The 21876-nt window shown below is 38.1% G+C and overlaps 1 protein-coding gene and 1 pseudogene across 1 annotated transcript; both read left to right on the top strand.

The window, feature by feature from the left end:
* Positions 1-972: 972 nt before the first annotated feature.
* LOC126032063 (acidic leucine-rich nuclear phosphoprotein 32 family member E-like) lies at positions 973-1861 on the top strand (annotated as a pseudogene).
* Positions 1862-9957: 8096 nt separating this feature from the next.
* On the top strand, positions 9958-18538 carry SPP1 (secreted phosphoprotein 1). Its single transcript, XM_049789782.1, has 5 exons — positions 9958-10064; positions 11186-11253; positions 11367-11405; positions 16621-16926; positions 17771-18538. Exons 2-5 carry the CDS (start codon positions 11200-11202, stop codon positions 18116-18118), a joined length of 747 nt encoding a protein of 248 aa, XP_049645739.1. The 5' UTR covers positions 9958-10064; positions 11186-11199; the 3' UTR covers positions 18119-18538.
* Positions 18539-21876: the final 3338 nt, after the last annotated feature.

Here is a 21876-nt window from a genome sequence, read left to right on the forward strand (position 1 = left end):
TATTGGCTCAGAAATTGCTCCCAGCTTGGGGGACCATAGAGGACGCTGGGGATCGAACCAAGGTTTAGCCTGGGTCAGCTGCCTGTAAGGCAGACATTCTACCGCTGCACCACCGCTCCAACCCCTCTAATAGTATTGTTTAAAGAAATAAAACTAATAACTCTAAAATGTTCCTGAAATTGGAATAATAGTACAGCATGTAGAACATTTGCCTTGCATGGGCCTATTGGGTCCCCTGAACTCATGAAGAGTAAGCTCTGAGTATCACCATGTGTAGCCAAAAATTATTTATTTATTTATTTATTTGTTTGTTTATTAAATATTTATGGAACCACAAAAGATTCCTAATAAACAAAATCTAAGAAAATAAAGGTTTCATGGTGCTGAGTTCCACCAAAATTTCTAGACTACAAAGAAAGATAGCTTGAGGGGCAGGAGAGTTGGCATGGAGGTAGAGCGATTGTCTTGCATGCAGAAGGAAGGTGGTTCAAATCCCGGCATCTCATATGGTCCCCCGAGCCTGTCAGGAGCGATTTCTGAGCATAGAGCCAGGAGGAACGCCTGAACGCTGCTGGGTGTGACCCCAAACAAACAAACAAAAAGGTAGTTTGAGTGTGTGAGACCCTGAGTTCAAATCCCCAGCATACCAAGGCACTGTATGATGTGACACAGGAGAGAGACGCTGAAGCTGAACCGTCACAGCAATCTTAAATATTAAGGATAATATTGGTGGAAGGGGAAGGAACTGTGTGTGGACAAGGAGATGGGGGCCGCCAAATTAGAGTCCCAACTCCTTGGACTCCTTATGTGGCTCTCCTCTCCCCCCACCCCCTCACTTCGGTGTGGTGGAGGAGGGCGTTAGTATTTGATTCTTTTCATTCATTTCCAAGACTTGGATCATCTTCAGGTGGGGGGAGCAGAGTTGGCAGGGAAGGGTCAGGGAGGCGAGTGGCCATAGGTGAGCAGGAGAACATGGAGATGAAGAAGATGTTTAACCTGGAGTTGCGGAATTAAGCCCAGGAGTAGGTGACTGAGCTGGTTTTGTCAATGGGGAAACTGAGGGCCTAAATGAGACACTAAAAAAACAAGTTTCTGATCGTGGCTAATGTGGAACTCAGCTCACTTCAAGAGCTGGGACTTAGTGACAATATAATTTCTGGCAGAGAAGTGTCCCGGTCTCATTTACCTTAATCTGAGTGGTAACAAGTCAAAGATCTCAGCACAGTGGAAGCTCTGCAAAATCTAAAACGATTTAAAGGTTTTGATTTGTTTAACTGTGAAATTACAAACCTGGAAAATTATAGAGGAAGTATTTTTTTAATTGCTGCAGCAAATCACATACTTAGATGGATTTAATCAGGAGGACAATGAAGGTCCATCAGGGGTCCTCAAACTTTTTAAACAGGGGGCCAGTTCATTGTCCTTCAGACTGTTGGAGGGCCAAATTATAGTGAAAACAAAAATTATGAACAAATTTCTATGCACACTGCATATATCTTATTTAGAAGTGAAGAAACAAAATGGGAATAAGTAGTTTGAAGACCCCTGGTCAGATGGAGGAAGAGGAGGAAGAGGAGGAGGAGAAGAGAAGGAGGAAGAGGAGGAGGCTGGTCCTAAATATGGACGTGACGAAGGCTACAAGGAAGAGGATGATGAAGAGGATAATGATGGCCATGATACAGGCTTGAAATTGGGAGAGGGAGAAGAGAATGAGGGCCTTTTATATTTAATAAAAGAAGAAATTCAGGATGAAGAAGATGATGATGACTATGCTGAAGAGGGGAAGAAGATGAGGAAGAAGGCCTTATAGGGGGAAAAGAGAAAATGAGATACTGAGGATGACGGAGAGGAAGATGACTAGACCAGTGAAAGGATGGGTCTCTGATAGGGCTTGGGCATACATTTCCTGTATAAGGATTTAAAGTTACTTATAAATTAACAGAAATCACAATTGGCTGAAGTATGAAAAGAGTTTCTTGAGTGATAAGTTAGTGATTTTATTTAAAAAAAAAAACCAGAGCAATTTACTTTGAAGGCAGCAATGCTTTTTTTGAGGAAGTGTGTTGTCCAAGGATATTGAGGTTTTGTTGGGGGTGGTTGTTTTGTTTTTGTCAGTATCTTGAAAACCGATATAGGCACAAAATAGATAGGAAGTGCTCTGTACTAATGAGGGGTTTTGTGGAGGCTTCTGAAACCTTAGATGACTAATAATATTTTATTTTTGAAAGAAAGATTAGTTACGCTAAGTTCAGAGAAAGTATTCAGCCCTTCTCCAAGCTGAAGAGCATATTCCAACGGTTGTTTTATTTCTAAGTATGTTCTTTTAGTTTTCCGCTCAGCAATTCCTTTTAGGATCACATCCCTTTCTTTCACTCAAAAAAATAAAAAGTTTTAAAACTTATGGAAGCCCAGGAAAATATGCTTCAACTATTATTTTCGTATCTATCTCAGTTTTAATTGAATCAAATGAAAGAAATAAAGTGTCTGAGAGGTACATGTTACTACCAGTGCAGTTTTACATGACAATTTACTTTCTTGTAAATATTTTTGGGGTTAGTTTTATGTACAGATTATCTGTGGAATAAAGAGAGAAGAGTGAAGGAGACTTTTGGTGTTTTTCAAAATTAGGAAAAACTGCTTGTTTACAAAGTATTATCAGATAAAACAGTTCATTGGAATATATTGAACAGTTGCAAAAAGATTTGAAACTAAATCATCATTAAAATTAATTCTTTATTTTTCTTAAAATCCATAGACGAGTTAGAGTGTCTATCTCTCTCCTTCACTCAATATAATAGATTCCATGTACATTCACTTATAGGAAACTGCCCAGAGACAATAGAGATGAGTTCCAGCAGGACCAGCTCACAATATGAAGTTCACCACAAAGAGTGGTGAGTGCAGTTAGGGAAATAACTACACTAAAAACTATCATGACAATCTTAATGAGTGAGCGAAGTAGAATGCCTATCTGGAATATAGGCAGGGGTTGAGAAGGAGGGAAGGGGGCATTGGTGGTGGGAATGCTGCACTGGTGAAGGAGAGTATTCTGTTTATGACTGAAACCCAATTACAATCATGCTTGTAATCATAGTGCTTAAATAAAGATTTATTAAAAATTAATTCTTTAAGTCAATGGCCACTTAAAAAACAGCCATTTAAGATTAGTGTGTGTGTTTCCTTACATGGCTCCTGAATGTATATTGAAAAGTATTATGGGAAGATAAGTCCGCCTCGACTTTTGACACCTAAATATCATAGTTGCTGTTAAAGTTAGTATCAAGTTAAGTGAAGTTATCCTTCCACATTGGAGTACATCTAAATTACTAAATATACTTCTCTTTTAGTTAGAAGTGTACATGGGGGTTTTAAGTAAAAACTATGCAGTTCTTTATAGATAATAAAAGAGATACACAGCTGACTGAACTCAAGCTCCTGGGATACATTTAGTGGGAGGATTGAAATAACCAAAAGCTAGCATTTTGTTCCTTTTAATCAATTGAAATGCCCAAGTATTCTCATTGCACTCATTATATACCAGATTGATTATAAAATACTTTTTTTAACTTAAATCTAACCATTGACTTTATCAATCATCATGTTATGCAATCTAAAAGATTTTTGCTTGGAAAACAAACATGCAGAACCTCTAGATAACTTTTAAGACTGGTTTAGCTTGGGGGGGGTATTTTCTTGCAAATAAGTAAGGGTGGGTTTTATATTTTGTAGAAGTTTTTGGTCCTAATTTAAATTTCTTTGAATGGGAGTATGTATATAGTGTTAGATTCATCAAAACTCTCCTTTAAAATCTCTCAAGTTACTACTTTTGTGCATCTGCGATTTGAATAAAGCCATGACAGTGTTAAAAACAAAAACAAAAAGATAATACTGGAACCAATGAAAAGACATAGATCAATTGAATTGCTTGAAACACACATATCTATGGAATATAATGAAGAGACATGAAGTAAAATCCATATATATGTGATCAGTTAATTTATGATAAGGTGCAATTTCACATCATCTGTCATATGGTTAAACACAATGGGAAGTATTTAGCCTCTTCAACAAACGACTTTCAGAAATTGAACATGCCAACAAATCCAGTCAGATGCATAGTATTTAAGTGTATATGTAAATTCTTCTGAGAATCTCGTAATTGCTCCAGGAAATTGGCCATAAATGCAGGTACTAGGAATACTACCCAGAAGAGTAAACATTATGGCAATCATGCCACTTTGTCCCTTGTTTCACAAACATTCATAATATTTAGCAAGAGATTAACCAAGATGTGACAAAGACCAAAAAAATTGAAGGTCTCAAATTCTCATTGCTAACGATGTCAAATTATACATATTTTAAAATAAGTTTTATTTAATTATATACCATGATTTACAAAGCTATTGATTGTTGAGAATTAAGCACATTGTATTCAATTATACATATTTTAAATGTAAATAGTCAAGGGGTTAAAGAGGATACCCAAGTATTGGCCAGAAGCACATGCTTTGCATTCTTTGCATGTACAAGACTCCATTTTAATCTCTGATAAAATTTGACCTCCTAAGCACTATTGGGTATACTCTTAAAGGCCCCCAGCATTGTTGGGGTGGCCTTGAGGGTCTTCATCACTACAAAGCTTGAGCATGGCCCCATCCTTGGACCTAGCACTAACAGAAAATATAGTTGGCTGAGTATCTCCAGGATAGGCTTAAGGGAAAGCCTCCTGCAACTTGGGATGTCTCCCCACAAAATAACATAAATTTTAGATTATTAAAGGTGAGTATTAATGTATCATTTCTTAATTTGAATTACCAAAGCAAAAGCCTTGCCAAGTGTGAGTATACCAATACTTGCTGCATTTTGGGTCATTTTTGTTGTCTTTCTTCTGATCTTTTTTACTGAAATGATCTCTTTTGTTGTTGTTGTTTTGGTGTTTTATTGTTTGGGGGAGTCATACAGGACCCCACAGTGCTCAGAGCTTACTCCTGGCTCTGCACTCAGGGATCATTCCTGGTTAGCTTGGGGGGACCATAGTGGGTGCCATGCACCAAATTTAGTTTGACTGCATGCAAGGCAAATGCCCTACCACCTATATTATGGTGGTCCCACTTTATTTTCCTATCAATTTTATAACAAATACTCTATCAAAATTCTCAAATTTAGGATTTTAAGTCAGAAATTTCATTGATTTCCAAAAATGCTTTCTACCTGCATAATTGCTGAGTCACATAATTGTGACTTTACATGCACAGCTCTTCTCTGAGGTTGGTACATTATTTGTGCATCTCATTTCTGCCTTCTGCTCTGGCATCTGTCTGACAATATGCTCAGTGTTATCTCCATGTCATTACAAGTGTGGAATTCTATGCTGCTGGGATTAGTATTAGATAGAAAGGGATCCTCCCCATATATCCCAATTTCAAAACACTATTTCTTCAGCTCCTGTGGAACTAAGCAATGGTCTCCTCTGCTCACAGCCCCATTAAGTTCACTTTTGATTGTGTACTATTAGCCTTTTTGCCTTCAAATTTCTAATTTCTTATCAATTTTATAAATAAATTACTTTTGGGAACAAAGAGATATGACAGCAAGCAAAGCACTTGTTGCTTGTAGTCAACTTGGATTTAATGGCCAGCACTGCCTCGTGTTCCCTGATTTGCACCAGTAATGACCCCTGAGCACTACCAGGTGTGTCCAAAGTCCAAAACAATAAATAGCTTCCATGAAGATGACAATACTATTATTCTAAGAAAAAATTAACAATGTACTTCTACTTTACAGAATCCACATTAAACGTAGCTGAATGCTCTCAGAGTTGGTGTAAATGCTTTACAAAGAAATGTTACCAGAGCCAGCCTGGAAAAGATCTCAGAGGGTTGGTACCTGAACACAACTGGGTTTGGCCAAAACCAAACATAAATAAAATTAATTGACTACTACCTAGCTTTTTAAGAAAGAAAATATCAGTTATCAACATGTGTTACTGCTATAAAGTCAAGCACTCCATTTATGTATTGTACTTATAAGCTTGGAAATCGCTGAAGGTAGAAGTTCAGTGGTAAATCATCGGTGAATTATAGTGTAATAAATCTACCTATCCAAATGAAATATTTTTCTTTAGCTTTAAGGAAAACTAATATTTCCCAATAGTAGTATCACTTTTTCAGGAGCTAAAGTTTGACAGTTACTGTGCACTAGAACAAAGACTGCTACAATATTTTCTTTTGAACTTCGGAAGTGTTCTGACTGCAGATCTATATACTCTCCTATTAACTTTTACCCTTTTGTCCTTCTTTTAATAAACTTCACTCTTTGGGACCAGGCAATAATAAAGCGGCCAGGGCACAAGTATATACTGGACCCAGATTACATCCCCAACACCACATGGTCCTCTAGCACAACATACAGTGCAGCCCCGAAGGTCCGTAGCACTAACTATGGGGTTACGTTGGGGATCTCACACAGCCCTGAGCAGCACCCTCAAGCCCTTGCACTGAACTGCCAGCTGAGAATCACGGTGGGACTACTGAGCCTCTGGGAGCTCCTCAAACACTAGAGACCAAATAAATAAGCATCTCTCTTCCCTGAACTACATATGAAGGATGGTTAGTTGAGGTTGTTGATTACTTGGTCAAGACAACATAGAATAGAATCAGAAAAATTCACGAGCACTAGAAGTCAGTGTTACAAATTCCACCAACTTGGTTATGGAAAAACTTTCAGGTAGTTCAGCAAAAGAAAAGGAGTTATTCATGTTATTATTGTGTGTCTTAGAATGTCCACATTTTGCTACCACAAACCACCCTTGGATTCCAGTTAACAACTAAACTCTTTTTTCCTTTCCATATACAAGACTTACAAGGTCCGTGATTGTTCTGACATTTGTCTTCTACTCCTGAGTATCTAACCTGGCCAGGATTGACAACCTTGTGGAAATTTCTGGATTAAATCATCTACTCTGCTACTTCTGACTGTTGGGATATCTGCTAAAAATATAATAGCAATAAGTTCCTTGTCACAAGGGCAAACACAGAGCTGGGACCTCTTCCAAAGCCAGAGTGACACTAAACTGTCTCCACCACAAGTCACTGTATTGGCTCATCTCTGACGCACCCAGATGCATTCTCTAGCTATGAATTCACAGGTGAGCTGAGGATGCGGCCCTATGAGCCATGTGGGAAACAAGTGTGGGAAAGAGAAGAGACAATGGGCTTGAGGTGCATGCCAGGGGGCTCCCACAGCCCAGCCACGGGCGCTGCTGCTACTAAACTGTACAACCAGTCCCTAAGGAAAGCATTGCCTCACCTGGCGTCCCAAGAACTGGAAACTCCACCTGGGTCTGCATTTCTTCCAGGAAATGCACAAAGACAAACAAGACTGTAAGAGAAGTCAAGAACCAACTATACACAATACAGTGTCTAGAATATATTGCCCCCTTGTGGCACTTTGGCGCAGTTGGCCAGGAATGATCTATGCTGGCTCCCAGGTCGCAAACCAGTATCAGGGAGCTCCAACAAAACCTATTTTTGTGACTCTTCTAATTCATATTCAATCACTCTCAAGAGCACAAAGCAAACGACAATAAAACCTCTGAAAATTTTGAATGTTTTTAGAGTTTGTCTTTTTCCTTCCCTTATAGAGACAGCATAACAACTTAGGTGGGGAATGCTTAAGAGAAAGGCAATTTTTTAAAAAACATAAATAGGACTTTCTAATATGGGCTATGATTATTGTCATCTGAGTTATGTAGATATATGCTGAGTACCTCCAAATTAATATCACTGTATTTCAAACACACCCCAATGAAGAGACTCAACTTACCCATACCCACATGACTATAAAGACTATGGATTAGGGACTGTGATAGTACAGCAATATGGTATTTGCCTTGCATGTAGAAGGATGGTGGTTTGAATCCAGCATTCTATATGGTCCCCCGAGCCTGCTAGGAGTGATTTCTGAGCATAGAGCCAGGAGTAACTCCTGAGCGCCACTGAGTGTGACCCAAAAAAAACAAAACAAAACAAAACAAAAAGGCTGAATTAGCCTTCCCAATACTAATGCTGAAAGAAATGATCAAATCCATGTTTACATGAAAAGTAAAATTTAAAGAAAATAAAGAAAGAAAAGTAATATTTGGGGACTAGAGTATAATCTAATATACATTCTGACCTTGCATGTGCCAAACCTTGTTTCACCCCTGAGCACCACACAGGATCATATAGCTGGGAGTTGGCCCCTCAAACTCATCAGATGTCTCCAATGCCTCTCAAAGCATTTATTTTAAATAAATGGGAATCAACTCCTTAAATAGAATAACAATAAACAAACCTTTTATCTTTAATCTCACTTTACATATGATCCCTACAATGGAAGTATACGAAAAGTGAACTACATTTTACAATAGAAATCATGTAAATTTAAGACTACTAAATTATTGGGTGTGGCCACACTCAGCTGTGCTCAGGACTGACTCCTGGAATACCTACAGATACACAGAAAACAATCCTGGTGGTGCTCTGAGAACCAGATATGGTACCTGGAGTTAAGCCTGAGCAATTGCATGCAAACCAACTGCAGAGCTCTGGCAAGTTTCTCTCTCATTTTATTTGTATTTTCTTTCATTAGTACGCCTTTTAAATCCTCAGCAAAGTATCTTCAACATATAATTTTTGTTTTCTTATTAAATAATCAACTTTACATATTCTGGATTATGGGGCCAGAGATAGTACAGAAATCAAATGGATTGCTTTAGAGGTACAGAGTATGAATATATAAGTGTATATCCATAGGATATTGCTGTTTCTGTTCTCATTCTAATAAACTCTCTTTTAAATCCACTAGGAGAGGCCAGAGCAATAGTACAGTGGAAAAATGTTTGCCTTGCATTTGGCTGACCTAAGTTTGCTATCCTGCACCCAATATGATCCCCCCTGTGCAGTCAAGAATGATCCTTGAGCATAGAACCAGAAGTGCCTAGTACTGCCTGGTATGTGGCCCAAAACCAAAACAAAGCAAAAATAAGTACTTGTTAATGTGCAAACCATACTTAAAATAGTCATCTAGGTGTTCCAAACACATTGATTTCAGGTATACTACTTTATTTAAACCTTTCTGCTTAGGTAAAAGTCTATTAATTTAACTGATGATTAAACAGTTCAGGCAGGCTAAGCAATTTGCCCAAGGTTACAGAGCTACTTCATAGCAGTGCGATTGAAAGCCGGGTTTCACCAAATGCTTCTAAGCAGCTGGTGAGAAAGGGTCTCACTGCAGCAGCCTCTCTCTAAATCGCCAGGCTTTCAGCCCTGCAGCCAGTTAGCAGAAGCTGCGCTTCCAAACAAGTCAAACAACGTGACCAAATAGTCAATGACCTTGAAAGGCTGCTGGGAAGCTAACATAAGGGGGTAGGATCATGAATTTTAATGTTAGGAATGCCCTTTGTTGAAAGGAAAAACTGCTGCTTGCAAAACAGAGCTCTGCATCTCATAAACGATGGATGGAGTTTCTCAGAACTCCATATCCCTGGACCACAGCCTTAGCAACTCTTAAAGTAAGCCAATTGTGAGGCCAACCATCTCTATGAGATATTTCTGACTGTAATCTGTTGTTGAAAAAAATAAAAATCATGACATTTCTTTTTATTTAGAATGAGCTTGTTTTCATCATTTTTCCTTCAAATTCTTCAAAGCCTTGTAAGAATAAGCCATTCCCCCCCCCCTCTTTTTTTTTTTTTTTGAACTCCCTGAGTGCCCTTCCATGATGCTAAATACCAACCCCTAACTGGCAAAGCTAGTTAATGACATTATATATAAGTAATGTTTTAACGGTAGACTCATTTTGAGTGTTTGTTTGTCTTTGAACCACAAACCAGAGGGGGGAAGTGTGGGAGCGAGTGGGCTGAGCAGTGGCCAGAAGCCTTATGACACATCTCTCCGCCTTCCTGTGTTGGTGGAGAGAGTCTGCAGCAGCATTTAAATGCTGCGAGGTCCTGCGTATCAGCAGCAGGCAGAGAAGCCAGGAGAACACAGCTCTTCTGCTGGACTCTAACTGAGCTGCCCCAGGTAAGCCTAAGCTTCGCTGCTTCATTGCTTGGCTCTGCCTGCTTTGCATTTCCGTCCTTTCCTCTGAAGAGGAAGACAAAGAGAGTAAGTCTCAAAGCTGTTCATCAGATTTGAATCCTTCTTGTTAGTACGGCAGACAGATATAAATTTGTATCCAGGAGGAAAGAGGTCCTTGGGAAGTACTAGAATTGTGGACTGGAAATGTAGTTCTAGAAATGTAGGGGTCTCTTTGAAGACCTCCAGAGGACTGAAACTTCTTATAATCTAGGAAAGGGAAAAAGTAAAATTCTATGTCTCTTTGAAATGATCATACCGACATCATTTAAATGGGGACATGGTGGAAGGTCATTTCAAAAGAACAGAGATCTAAACAGGGATTTTTGATGCTTATTTTAATCCAGTGATCATTTTTATTTTAATGATTTAGTGTAGCCTTTTTTTTTAAGAAAAACTATTTCTGATATATTTTACTTCTTTATTTTGTTGTTAACATTTTTACCAAGAGACCTGGTAATTTATTGTCATAAAAAGGCTATTAAAATTTCCATATTTTGTTTCAATTTTATAAAATACCTTACTTTTAATAAAAAAAAATAGGTAAACTAGAGATAGCTTCTTTTTTGCACTAGTAGCACTGGGTTAATAATATTAATAATGTAAGTTACAAACCACATTTCATGCTGGGAATATAGAGAGGCACATTTCTTTCAGAATTTTATTTTCTCTCTTTCTCTTGAATTCTCTGAAAATATTCCTGCCATAGATTACTTGTTTCCCACAGTACCTTATGTTTGAATTAAATTACTGTTGATTTTTTTAAGATTTAAACTGACTGCATAGATGATGGTGGTGGTATAGTCTTTGGAACTGTAATTTTTTAACTGAGTAAACACAGACTTGTAAAATTCCTCCCTTCTTTGCCCAAGTGAGAGGTGGGAAATAGATGTGGCATTACAAATATTAACTCCAAATATCAGTTCAAAAAGGAAAGGTTTATTTAAGTAAATGCAATCTACAAACATGTATTATTGATGACTTTTTTTGTAATGCAGCAGCATAAAAGGTATCCATTTCCATCTATAAAGAGATCATCCTTTTCTTTCTTATCAAATATTTTACAGGAAAAGTCTCTACCATGAGAACCACCGTGATCTTTTTTTGCCTCTTAGGCATCGCCTTTGCCCTACCTGTGAGTATAGTTGAATCTGAAATAAAATTTATCAAAATAAATAAATAGTGCATGCCAACATACTCAGAGATCATTCATATTGTAACCTTTTTTTAATCTCTTCTACTTTAAAGATTGAGAAGGCAGATTATAGTAGCTCCAAGGAAAATCAGGTAAGCATCTTTTAAGCTTGTCATTAGATTACATTATTTATGCAGCAACTCCAAGATAAGCCGGAAGTATATACACTGCAATATTTTTATAGTCATTGTGTTTTGTCAGCACTTTTTGACTGCCTGCTATGCATCTAGCTCAGTACTAAGGACACTGTTATTAATAACCATATATGCTCTTAAAACCAAACTAGATTTGCTTATATAATGAAATACTTATGTTAAAGGAATTTCATAAAGGCATGTGACTTTTTATTCCCAAAAAGAATATTTTTATTCTAGAAGTAGAAAGTTTGTACTTTGCTTTAACTTAGTGGAAGGCTCTCCATTGAAAACCCATCTTACATATTAAACAGTTATAAGGCTGTAACAGCCACAATCTCATAAAATATGTGCTAAGAATCTCATCATAAAGAGAATGTCTCTACATTACACTGTTGGAGTTTATTGTGCTTGTCAGCTGACTTCATATCACATTTTCCTCACCAAATTTGTGAGCAAAGCACTCTCTTTATAATGATTCACTGATTAGAACTGTAGCTGTACCTGCCCCTCCACAATAGGTGAAACTGTGCCAGCCAAACAACAAATGGGCTTTGTATAGGGTACTTGGACAAAAGGAACACAGAGTTCAAGTTCAAGGGAACAGAGTAAACAACAGTGGAAAATTGTCTGGGTTCACTGCTATTACATTGCTTGATTAAGATATTAAGATATTGGGGCCGGGCGGTGGCGCTAGAGGTAAGGTGCCTGCCTTGCCAGCGCTAGCCTTGGACGGACCGCGGTTTGATCCCCCGGTGTCCCATATGGTCCCCCAAGCCAGGAGCGACTTCTGAGCGCATAGCAAGGAGTAACCCCTGAGCGTCACTGGGTGTGGCCCAAAAACCAAAAAAAAAAAGATATTAAGATATTAAGAGAAGGATTGCTGGCAATTGCCAAATGGGTGTCTCTAGAAATTCTTAGTATGATTTACATGTATATTTTTATGCATATGTAAATACATTTTTTTCTCTTTTTATATACTTTTTTTGTTTTTGTTTTTGGGCCACATCCGGCAGTGCTCAGGGGTAACTCCTGGCTCTGCGCTCAGAAATTGCTTCTGACAGGCTCAGGGGACCATATAGAATGCCGGGAACCGAACCCAGATTCATCTCCAGGTCAGCTGCTTACAAGGAAAACACCCTACCACTATGCTATCACTCCCCTATACTAATATATTTTTAGGGGGAGAAAATAAAAGGAGGAAGCTTTGGATGCTTACAGACCTGGAGTTTTCCTATCCCTTTTATGTAAGAAGCATCCTTTCACAGTAGCCCATCATAAAGCTTTTCTGATTACTCAGCCAAACAGAGATGGGGCCAGAGAGATAGCATGGAGGTAAGGCGTTTGCCTTTCATGCAGAAGGTCATTGGTTCTAATCCCGGCATCCCATATGGTCTCCCGAGCCTGCCACGAGTGATTTCTGAGAGTGGAGCCAGGAGTAACCCCTGAGCGCTGCCGGGTATGACCCAAAAACCAAAAACCAAAAAAAAAAAAAAAAAAAAAAAAAAAAACAGAGATACAACCACTGTTGAAAACTCAAGATATAACCAAGTGCAACTAAGACTGAGATGTTTTGAGAGAGCTTCTTAGAAAGAAACAGTGAAAAGAGCAATGCTAATGAAAACAGGCACCTCTACACTAGAAGTGATTTTTCAGAGAGATATGCTGCATATTTAAGTAGAAATATGGCACACAGAGTAAAGCACAGGATTAAAGTCATTTAAGATAAGATGGAGTCAGAGTAATAGCATAGGGGATAGGATGCTTGCCTTGCATGTGCCAACCCTGGTTCAATAGCAGACATCCATTTGGTCCCCTGAGCTCTATCAGAAATGGTCAATCCCTGAGTGCAGAGCCAGTAGAAAGCCATGAGTACTACCGGGTATGGTCCTAAAACCTAAAAGAGTCATTTAAGGATAATTAAAAGCACAGTGCTAAAATCTGTTTTTCTGCGCTTTCACTGTGCCCCTTCACTTCGTTGTTTCAGCTTGCCCATATCTGTAAAATGAAAAGAATAATGACATGTAATTTCTAGTGAGTTGAGAGGGTGAATTGAAATACTCTTTTTATTTTGTTTGTTTTGGGGGCCACACCTGGTGATGCTCAGGGGTTACTCCTGGCTATGCGCTCAGAAATTGCTCCTGGCTTGAGGGACCATATGGGATGCCTGGGGGATCGAACCGCGGTCTGTCCTAGGCTAGCGTGGGCAAGGCCTTACCCCTTGCACCACTGCTCTGGCCCCTGAACTACTCTCTGTAAGTCACTCTGAAATTGTGCCTGGATTACGGAAGTGTCACCTAAGAGTTTCTTAATTGAATCTACAAAAAATACATTCTAAAAATGGATATGAAATTCAGTCAGCAACAGTATTATAAGTCATGATACCTCAATTAAAATTGGGGGCATGGAGAGTATTTAAGGCTCTAGTTGGCGTTATACAAGTCATACCATACTCATTCATCAAAATTGATTAGATATAGTTTTTTTAACATATCTTTTAAAGATACTATGTGTCCTTTCTAAAACCTTGACAAATTTGTAACTTTGGGGGGTAGTTTTCCAATAAATAGCCAGATACTCTAGTCACATAGATAAAAACTGGCACATGAAGAAACAGGTCTTCTTCCTAAAAAAAAAAAAAAAAAAAAAAAAAGCACATACTTTAATGTTGATTAACTGAAATAATTGTATGTTTTGCAACAAAGGGAAAACAATACAGAACCGCTAAGTAATCCTTTAGTAATGATTACATTAATCTTCCTTCTATCTGTTAACAAGTTTCAAACACTGGTTTATTCCTTCTATCTGTTAACAAATTTCAAACACTAGTTTATCTGCCTCTTTGGCTTCTGCTTTAAGCTGACTTCCCATAAAGCTGAAAAGATCACCTGCTGTGGCAAGATTTAGATTTAAGACTAAGATTAGATTAAAAAAGGGGCCGGCAAGGTGGCGCTAGAGGTAAGGTGTCTGCCTTGCAAGCGCTAGCCAAGGAAGGACCGCGGTTTGATCCCCCGGCGTCCCATATGGTCCCCCCGAGCCAGGGGCAATTTCTGAGCACTTAGCCAGGAGTAACCCCGGAGCATCAAACGGGTGTGGCCCCCCAAAAAAATAGAAAAAAAACCTAAAGAGATGGAAGATTAGATTAAGATTAAAACTAGATTTAGATTTAAAAGTTAAACTTAACGTATGCTAATACGTATACTTCTTCTTCAGGAAACTGTTTCTACTGAGAACACGTATGCCTTCAATCAAGAGGTGAGTTCTGAATCTGAATCACAGGTCAAGCATGACTTGGAGAAACAATAAAAAAAAAAAAACCACTCTCTCCAAATGACATGGCTTAAGTTCAATTTTGATAAAATTCCATTAGCAAATGTTTCAGCACATTGTCAGCTGAAAACTTGCTTAGTTTTCTGAGTATACATGTAGTAAATGTTAGAAATACAAGGTTTGGGCCCTGAGAGATAGCACAGCGGCGTTTGCCTTGCAAGCAGCCGATTCAGGACCAAAGGTGGTTGGTTCGAATCCTGGTGTCTCATATGGTCCCCTGTGCCTGCCAGGAGCTATTTCTGAGCAGACAGCCAGGAGTAACCCCTGAGCACTGCCAGGTGTGACCCAAAAACCAAAAAAAAAAAAAAAAAGAGAGAGAGAAATACAAGGTTTATTTCAAGAAGGTTTTTATAGCAGAAAACTTTCTACCAGTGTTTACACCAAGCCTCTTGCAATGATTTTCAGTTTTTTGTAAATGACTTAATTGAGGCCTGACAAAGTTTAATTAATTCCTAATCAAACCATAATTTTACCTGTAGGAATATTTCTGTTTCTAACATTATGCTTTATTTGCTAATTATTCCATTTATTAAGACTGCTAAGGTACTGATTTTGGGTTGTTGATGCAGCTCAGCAGTAAAGTATAGATCTGGATTTGATTCCTGATACCACCAAAAAGAAATATATTTGACATATTTGACATGGAAACAAATAAAAATTATTTTCCTTTAGATTACACTTGATTATCCAACTTAATTTGTTTCCTGGTACTATATGGTCCCAGGCTTTGCCAGATATAGCACAGAAGGCCCTCAGGTACCACCAAGCATGATCCTAGATGCTCCTGATCATCACCAGGAAAGTGCTAGTGGTCCTTCACACCAAAGGTACTAAGAAGCTTCATATCCTCGTTTTCTCAAATTGACCCACCTGCCTGATTGACTAAGAATTGTCAGGAATAGTCCTCGGGGACTCTGAGAACCAGTTGGGTGATTCCGTTTTTTTTAATACATGTGAGTAAAAAGACCCATGTCTGGGCTATAGAAACAACCCAAATGCCCAACTATGGATTAATAGATCAAGAAGCTGTGGTATATATACACAATGTAATGCTGTACAGATCTAAGATTTGCAATTTGCAGCAACATGGATAGAACAAGAAGATATTATGCTGAGTTATAAAGTCATAAAGAAAGGGATAGGTACAGAATGGTCTCACTCATATATAAGGCCTAAACTTATATAGTAAGATAACAATAAAGGGCCAAAGACAATACAATAAGAAAATTGAGCCACACAATTGAGTTGTAGGGTAAAGGAAGATGAAAGGGAGATACATAAAGGTTCATAAGGGAGGAATATGGGTACTTTGATGATGAGTATTGCATTGAAATTATGTGCATTGAGAAACAACTAATAACAGTATCGTAAATCACGGAATGTCAATAAAAAATTAATAAAAATAATCATACTTTAATATAAAAGAAAACTATCATAAGAAGTTTGGTAAATTATCCAGTATAAATGCTAATCAGAAATTTAAGATATCAACTAATTTATTGGAATCTATGAACTGCAGTTTATACACATGCGTAACAATCACCATTTAAGTATTCATGCTTGTAGGAAGCTAGTTTCAAGTTTCTGTAATCTGTCTCCAGAAAATTCTCATTTCTCATGAGAAAGCAAGAAAAAAAATCTTATATGGTGAATCTTTTATGGTAAGAGAAATCTTGTATGGTAAGATACTTTACTTCTACTGCTAGAACCCATTGAATGCATTGTTGAATGTGAGAATTTTGAAACTAAATCAAAGTTAATAACATCTGGGTGTGCATAAAAGTTCCAGGAAAGTATTTTTTAAGCTTTAAGCAAATTGTTCTGAATGTGTGTTGATATTTAGACCTTCCCAAGTAAGTCCATTGAAAGTGAGGACCACAGCAAAGACGTGGACGATGATAATGACGATGACCAGGTAAACAGCCACGACTCCATTGACTCAGATGATTCTGATGACTCCGATGACGACGACCAAGATGATAACTCTGACCATTCTGATGAATCTGAAGAAGCCACCACTAAAGTATCCACAGACATTCCAGCAACGCTGGTTTTTACTCCAGCTTCTCCCACAGCTGATGCAAATGATGGCCGAGGTGATAGTGTGGCTTACGGACTGAGGTCTAAATCTAGGTTACTGAGTTCTGAGGTGAGTTCTTTAAGAGATATCACAAATGGCTCTGGGTAGAATACAGTTCTAGGAAATCAGTGTCTGTATTCACTCAGCAGTGATCGCTTCTTTATGACTATTAAATACAAAACTACTTGGAGACTTTTCATATTTAAATCTGTATGGCTTTTCCTTAATTTTGTCTCTCGGTCACAATGCTTTTTCCAAAAACCATTTCTGACAATAAGGGCCAGAGAAAAGTACAGGTCCTAAGGTACTTACCTTATTTATACATTGTCATCTGGGTTTAATCTCCAACACCAGAGATGGTCCCTCAGGACTCGGGAATAAACCTTGAGCATAGAGTCAGAAATAAGGCACTGCCAAGTGTATTCCAGAAACAATATACAAACATATATACATATATATAAAGACATAGGGCACATATTCTAAGCTCTTTTCATATTTTAATTAAACATCATAAATAGTAGTTATTTTAATAATTTGATAGAAAAATAACAGTAGAACAGCTTAACAGAAATTGTTAGAGTTGCAAATTATAATGAAACTATGCTCAGAGTATCCAAGGTTAATACATTATCTTGCTACTAATTATTCACTTCACTTTTAAACATTTCGTTCACTTTTTCTTTCATCAAAATGAAGATTATAATGCAACCTACCTTTTAACATACAAAATAATTTAACCTTTTCAACTAGAGAGTTGACTCATGTGAAAGAGCTCTGTAAATACTGAATTGAATGCTCAGATTCTCTTATTTCAGTCAAATATTGACAATTTGCCAGGTAAGTTGATAGATAGGTGGACAAGAAGTCCATCCTTGTGCCGTTCACTCACTCTGTTCCCTGTGCTGTGACTCAGTACTCAGATATGACCGAGGACCTCACATCGCACGTGGAAAGTAACGAAGACACACATGAGTTGGCCCCCAGCCTGCTGATGATGTCTGATGAGGACAACCACCAAGAATCAGGAAAAGCCCAAAACAGCCACAACTCCGTGAGCGAAGAGTCCAAAGACACTGACGTCCAGGCAAAGGATAAGTCACTAAGTTTAGAAGACATCCTAGATAAATTTATTTCCCCTGAGGGGGATAGTACATCAGCCTCAGCAGAGAAGAGACCCTTTTCCCCTAGGATAGATAGTGAATCGGCCGAAATCAAAACCCTTTCCCTTGAAATGGAGAGTACATCATCTGAGAATAAATGAATACAGTAACCTTTTATTTCTTACTTTGTTTTTCAGTAAAAAATAGAAAACATGTTATTGTGGGTATGGGATGATTCAGGTATTTTCTCTCTGATTACTTAGTAAATAGTCTGTATGTGAATCCAGAAGTAGATGTTGTTATCAGTTTCTAAAGTTCCCTGCTTCGGAACATACCTCGTTAATTAAATGCTTTGGGTTTGGTCTAAGTTTTACCCAAATAACAAGTGAAAACAGTCACTGCAGTTTAATGTTTGCTGTTTAATGTTTATCAATAGAAATGTATGCTGAAGTAAACTAAATACTTTTACATACTAATTAGGAAGGCTATAAACATGTGTCACTATATTTTGTTTTAAACTACTGTTTATTTTGTTGTGATTGTTTTGTGTGAATAAACCTGGTATCTCTAATGTAATGAAAGTTTTGTTATATTTATTGCTTTTCTTAATTCCTTTGCACTTAAATACAGTTGGGGCAATTTTAAAAACTCAGGAGCTAGAAGATAGTATAGCATAAGATAGTAGTATAGCAAGTATATTTCCTTGCACTCATCTGACTCAGGTTCAGTCCCCAGGATCCCATCCCAAAATCCCTTCCAGGAGTAATCCCTGAGTGCAGAGCAAGAAGTAAGCCCTGATCACAGCTGGAAATGGCCCAAAAACCCACCAAAAATTCAATTTGATTTAAAGCTAAAACTTTTGGAAGACTAAAATGGAATGCCTTCATTTCCATATATTGCTCTTTGGTTTCTTCTAAAATTTAAATTCTTTTTTTAGTCTTTATAATGGACTTGTAATTCTTAGTAAAAATGCCTTTCTATAAGAAATATCACAGAAAATATTGCAAGACCTTGAGGCATCTAGTCTTAAATTTCATACCTCTTTTTATTATTAATATCTTTATTTAAACACCTGGATTACAAATATGATTGTAATTGGGTTTCAGTCATGTAAAGAATGCCCCCCTTCACCGGTGCAACATTCCCACCACCAATTTTGAAATTTTTAAACAGTTCACATGAAAATAAGCATGTTAATGTTTTTGGCCACACCCAGTGGTTACCCAATGGTTAAGGGGTTACTCCTGGTTTTGTGGTCGTATATTACTCCTAGTGGGCTTGAGAGTCGGCCACATGTTAAGCAAGTGTCCTACTATCCATTATATATTTATCTTTATATGTATTATATATGTCTCTGTACTATCTATTATTCAGGGCCCTTCATATGAAAACAATTTCAATCACATCATTTCTTTTTGATTGGTTTTGTTTTGTTCTCAGTTTCTGGGCCACATACAGTAATTCTCAGGAGTTAATTCTGGCTCTGTGCTCAGGAATTACTCTTGGAAGGTTCTCAGGGGATCAGGGATCAAATCATTGGGTCATATATTAGGCAAACAAATACCCTAGCTGCTATACTATAGATCTAGCCCTAATTGTAGCATTTCTTTAAAAATTGTAATAAACACAAAACAATAGAGTATTAAAAATTTGATGATTATGAAAAATCTTAAATTGTTTTATTTGAGTGCATGGGTGTGTGTATGTGTGTGTGTTGTGTGTGTGTATGTATGAGAGAGAGAGACAGAGACAGAGAGAGTCAGAGAGACAGAGAGAAACAGAGATCAAATCCAGGGTCTCATACATGCAAGGCATATGCTGTACTACTAGGCCACATACTTAGCAGGAAACCCTAAATTACTAAATTAAAATAAACAAAATCAAAAACTAGAACAAGACCAAAAACACAAAGAAAGGTAAATGAAAGCATAGGAAGGGAGGAAAGTCAAAAGAAAGGAATGGAGTAAAATTATTTAGAAAATTATCAGATGTTAGTTCTTTTTTTTTAACCAACAAAATAGATTAACCCACTAGCTAATGATAATAAAATAAAAATATAAAGTTCAAATGGGGTATAAATAGAGCACACTGAACTGAGTCCACACTTTGTTTGAAAAAGACCTGGGTCCAGCTTCTGACACTAGTGCACCCTGAATACCACTAGCAGTGACAGAGTACAAAGCATGAAGTGATGAAGCATCACTGGTATGACTCGAAAAAGAAAGCACAAATAAATAAAAAAAACAAGGGCAAATACTGAGACTGAGGAAAATAAAAAATCATTTGCATACCTCAACACAAACCAAATAGAAAACCTATATGAATTTTATTTACCATATTTTCCGGCGTATAAGATGACTTTTTAATCCATGAAAAACTTATTAAAACTCAGGGGTCATTTCATACACTGTATACGGCATGCTGCAACCTACGCCAGCTTCAGGGATGAGTGGCCTGCCTGCCCCCTCTTACTGCCGCTTCCCATCCTGCTGCCAGGCATCATCACTCAGTCCTCTGCATGTCCTGATTCATCTTTTGGGGCACACAGAGGAGCTGAATTACCAAGCGCTGCATCTTATCCAGCTGGGTATGTGGCTTTCCCGCGCTCAGTTCTCTGTTCAGCTTTGATGGGACACAGAGGAGGCATTCTGTCTTGTCTCCCTCTAGCTGTTCTATTAGTCACTGCACCCAGCCACCTGCTCTTGAAGGAGTCCCCTCTCCCTGCTCTCAATGTAGGTCACAATTAAAAAGTCACAGTCACTCACTACAAATGACAAATGTGAAATGATTGTTGGCACTCCAAAGTCTAGCTTTATTAAATATGTACTGTTAACCTTTGAGGGTTCTACTCATTTTCTCTTGCGGTTTTTAATTTCCATTTGGTGTGTGATAAAAAAAAGAGGTAGTCTTATACAGCAAATATAGCCCAAAACCTAGTATTTAACAGGGAAAGTAGGGGGTTGTCTTAAATGCCCAGTCATCTCATATGCTGGAAAATGGGGTATTTTTATTTATTTATTTTATCATTTTTTTAATTTCTAGGAAAATACAAATTCATCTTGCTATAAATCGTACATATGAATAGAAAAACTTCTTCAGAGGAAAGAGGGTTGTGCTATCAAAGCACTTATAAAAACTAGAATGAAAATATTTTATTGGGCACTCTATTAAACCTTAAAAGACCGTATTGGGGGTCAGAGTGATAGCACAGCGAAAGGTCTTTGCCTTTCATGCGGTTGATCCAGGACGGACCTTGGTTCGATCCCAGATGTCCCAGATTGTCTGCCAAGCCAGGAGCGATTTCTGAGCGCATAGCCAGGAGTAACCCCTAAGTGTCACCAGATGTAGTCCCAAAACAAAAACGAACAAACAAAAAAGACCTTATTGGGCCATACCAAACTGTGCTTCTGACTCTGTGCTCAGAGATGGCAAGGCTTACGGGACCATATGCAGTGCCAGGGATCAAATACAAATTACCTGTATGAAAGGCAAGTGCCCAACCCACTTTATTGTTACTCCAGACCCTCTTCAAAATAAAAAGAAATTGTGTTTGGGCCACACCCAGTGGTGCTCAGGGGTTACTCAGGCTCTGAGCTCAGAAATCATTCCTGGCAGGCACAGGGGATCATATGGAATACCAGGGATCGAGTCTGGGTTCACCACATGCAAGCAAATGCCCTACCCACTGTGCTATCACTCTGAATCCTCTTCCAAAATTTTTGTAAAACCTGATTAAAATTGCATTTGACTGGAGCCTGAGCGATATCACAGAGGCTAAGGCATGCAGGAAACCCAGTTTGATTCCCAGTGTCCCATATGGTCTCCGGAGTTTGTCAGGAGCAATTTCTGAGTGCAGATCCAGGAGTAACCCCTGGGCACTGCAGCCTGGATGATCCAAAAACAAACAAACATAAAACCT

The sequence above is a fragment of the Suncus etruscus genome, chromosome 16, assembly GCF_024139225.1.
Source record: "Suncus etruscus isolate mSunEtr1 chromosome 16, mSunEtr1.pri.cur, whole genome shotgun sequence".
NCBI lineage: Eukaryota > Metazoa > Chordata > Mammalia > Eulipotyphla > Soricidae > Suncus > Suncus etruscus.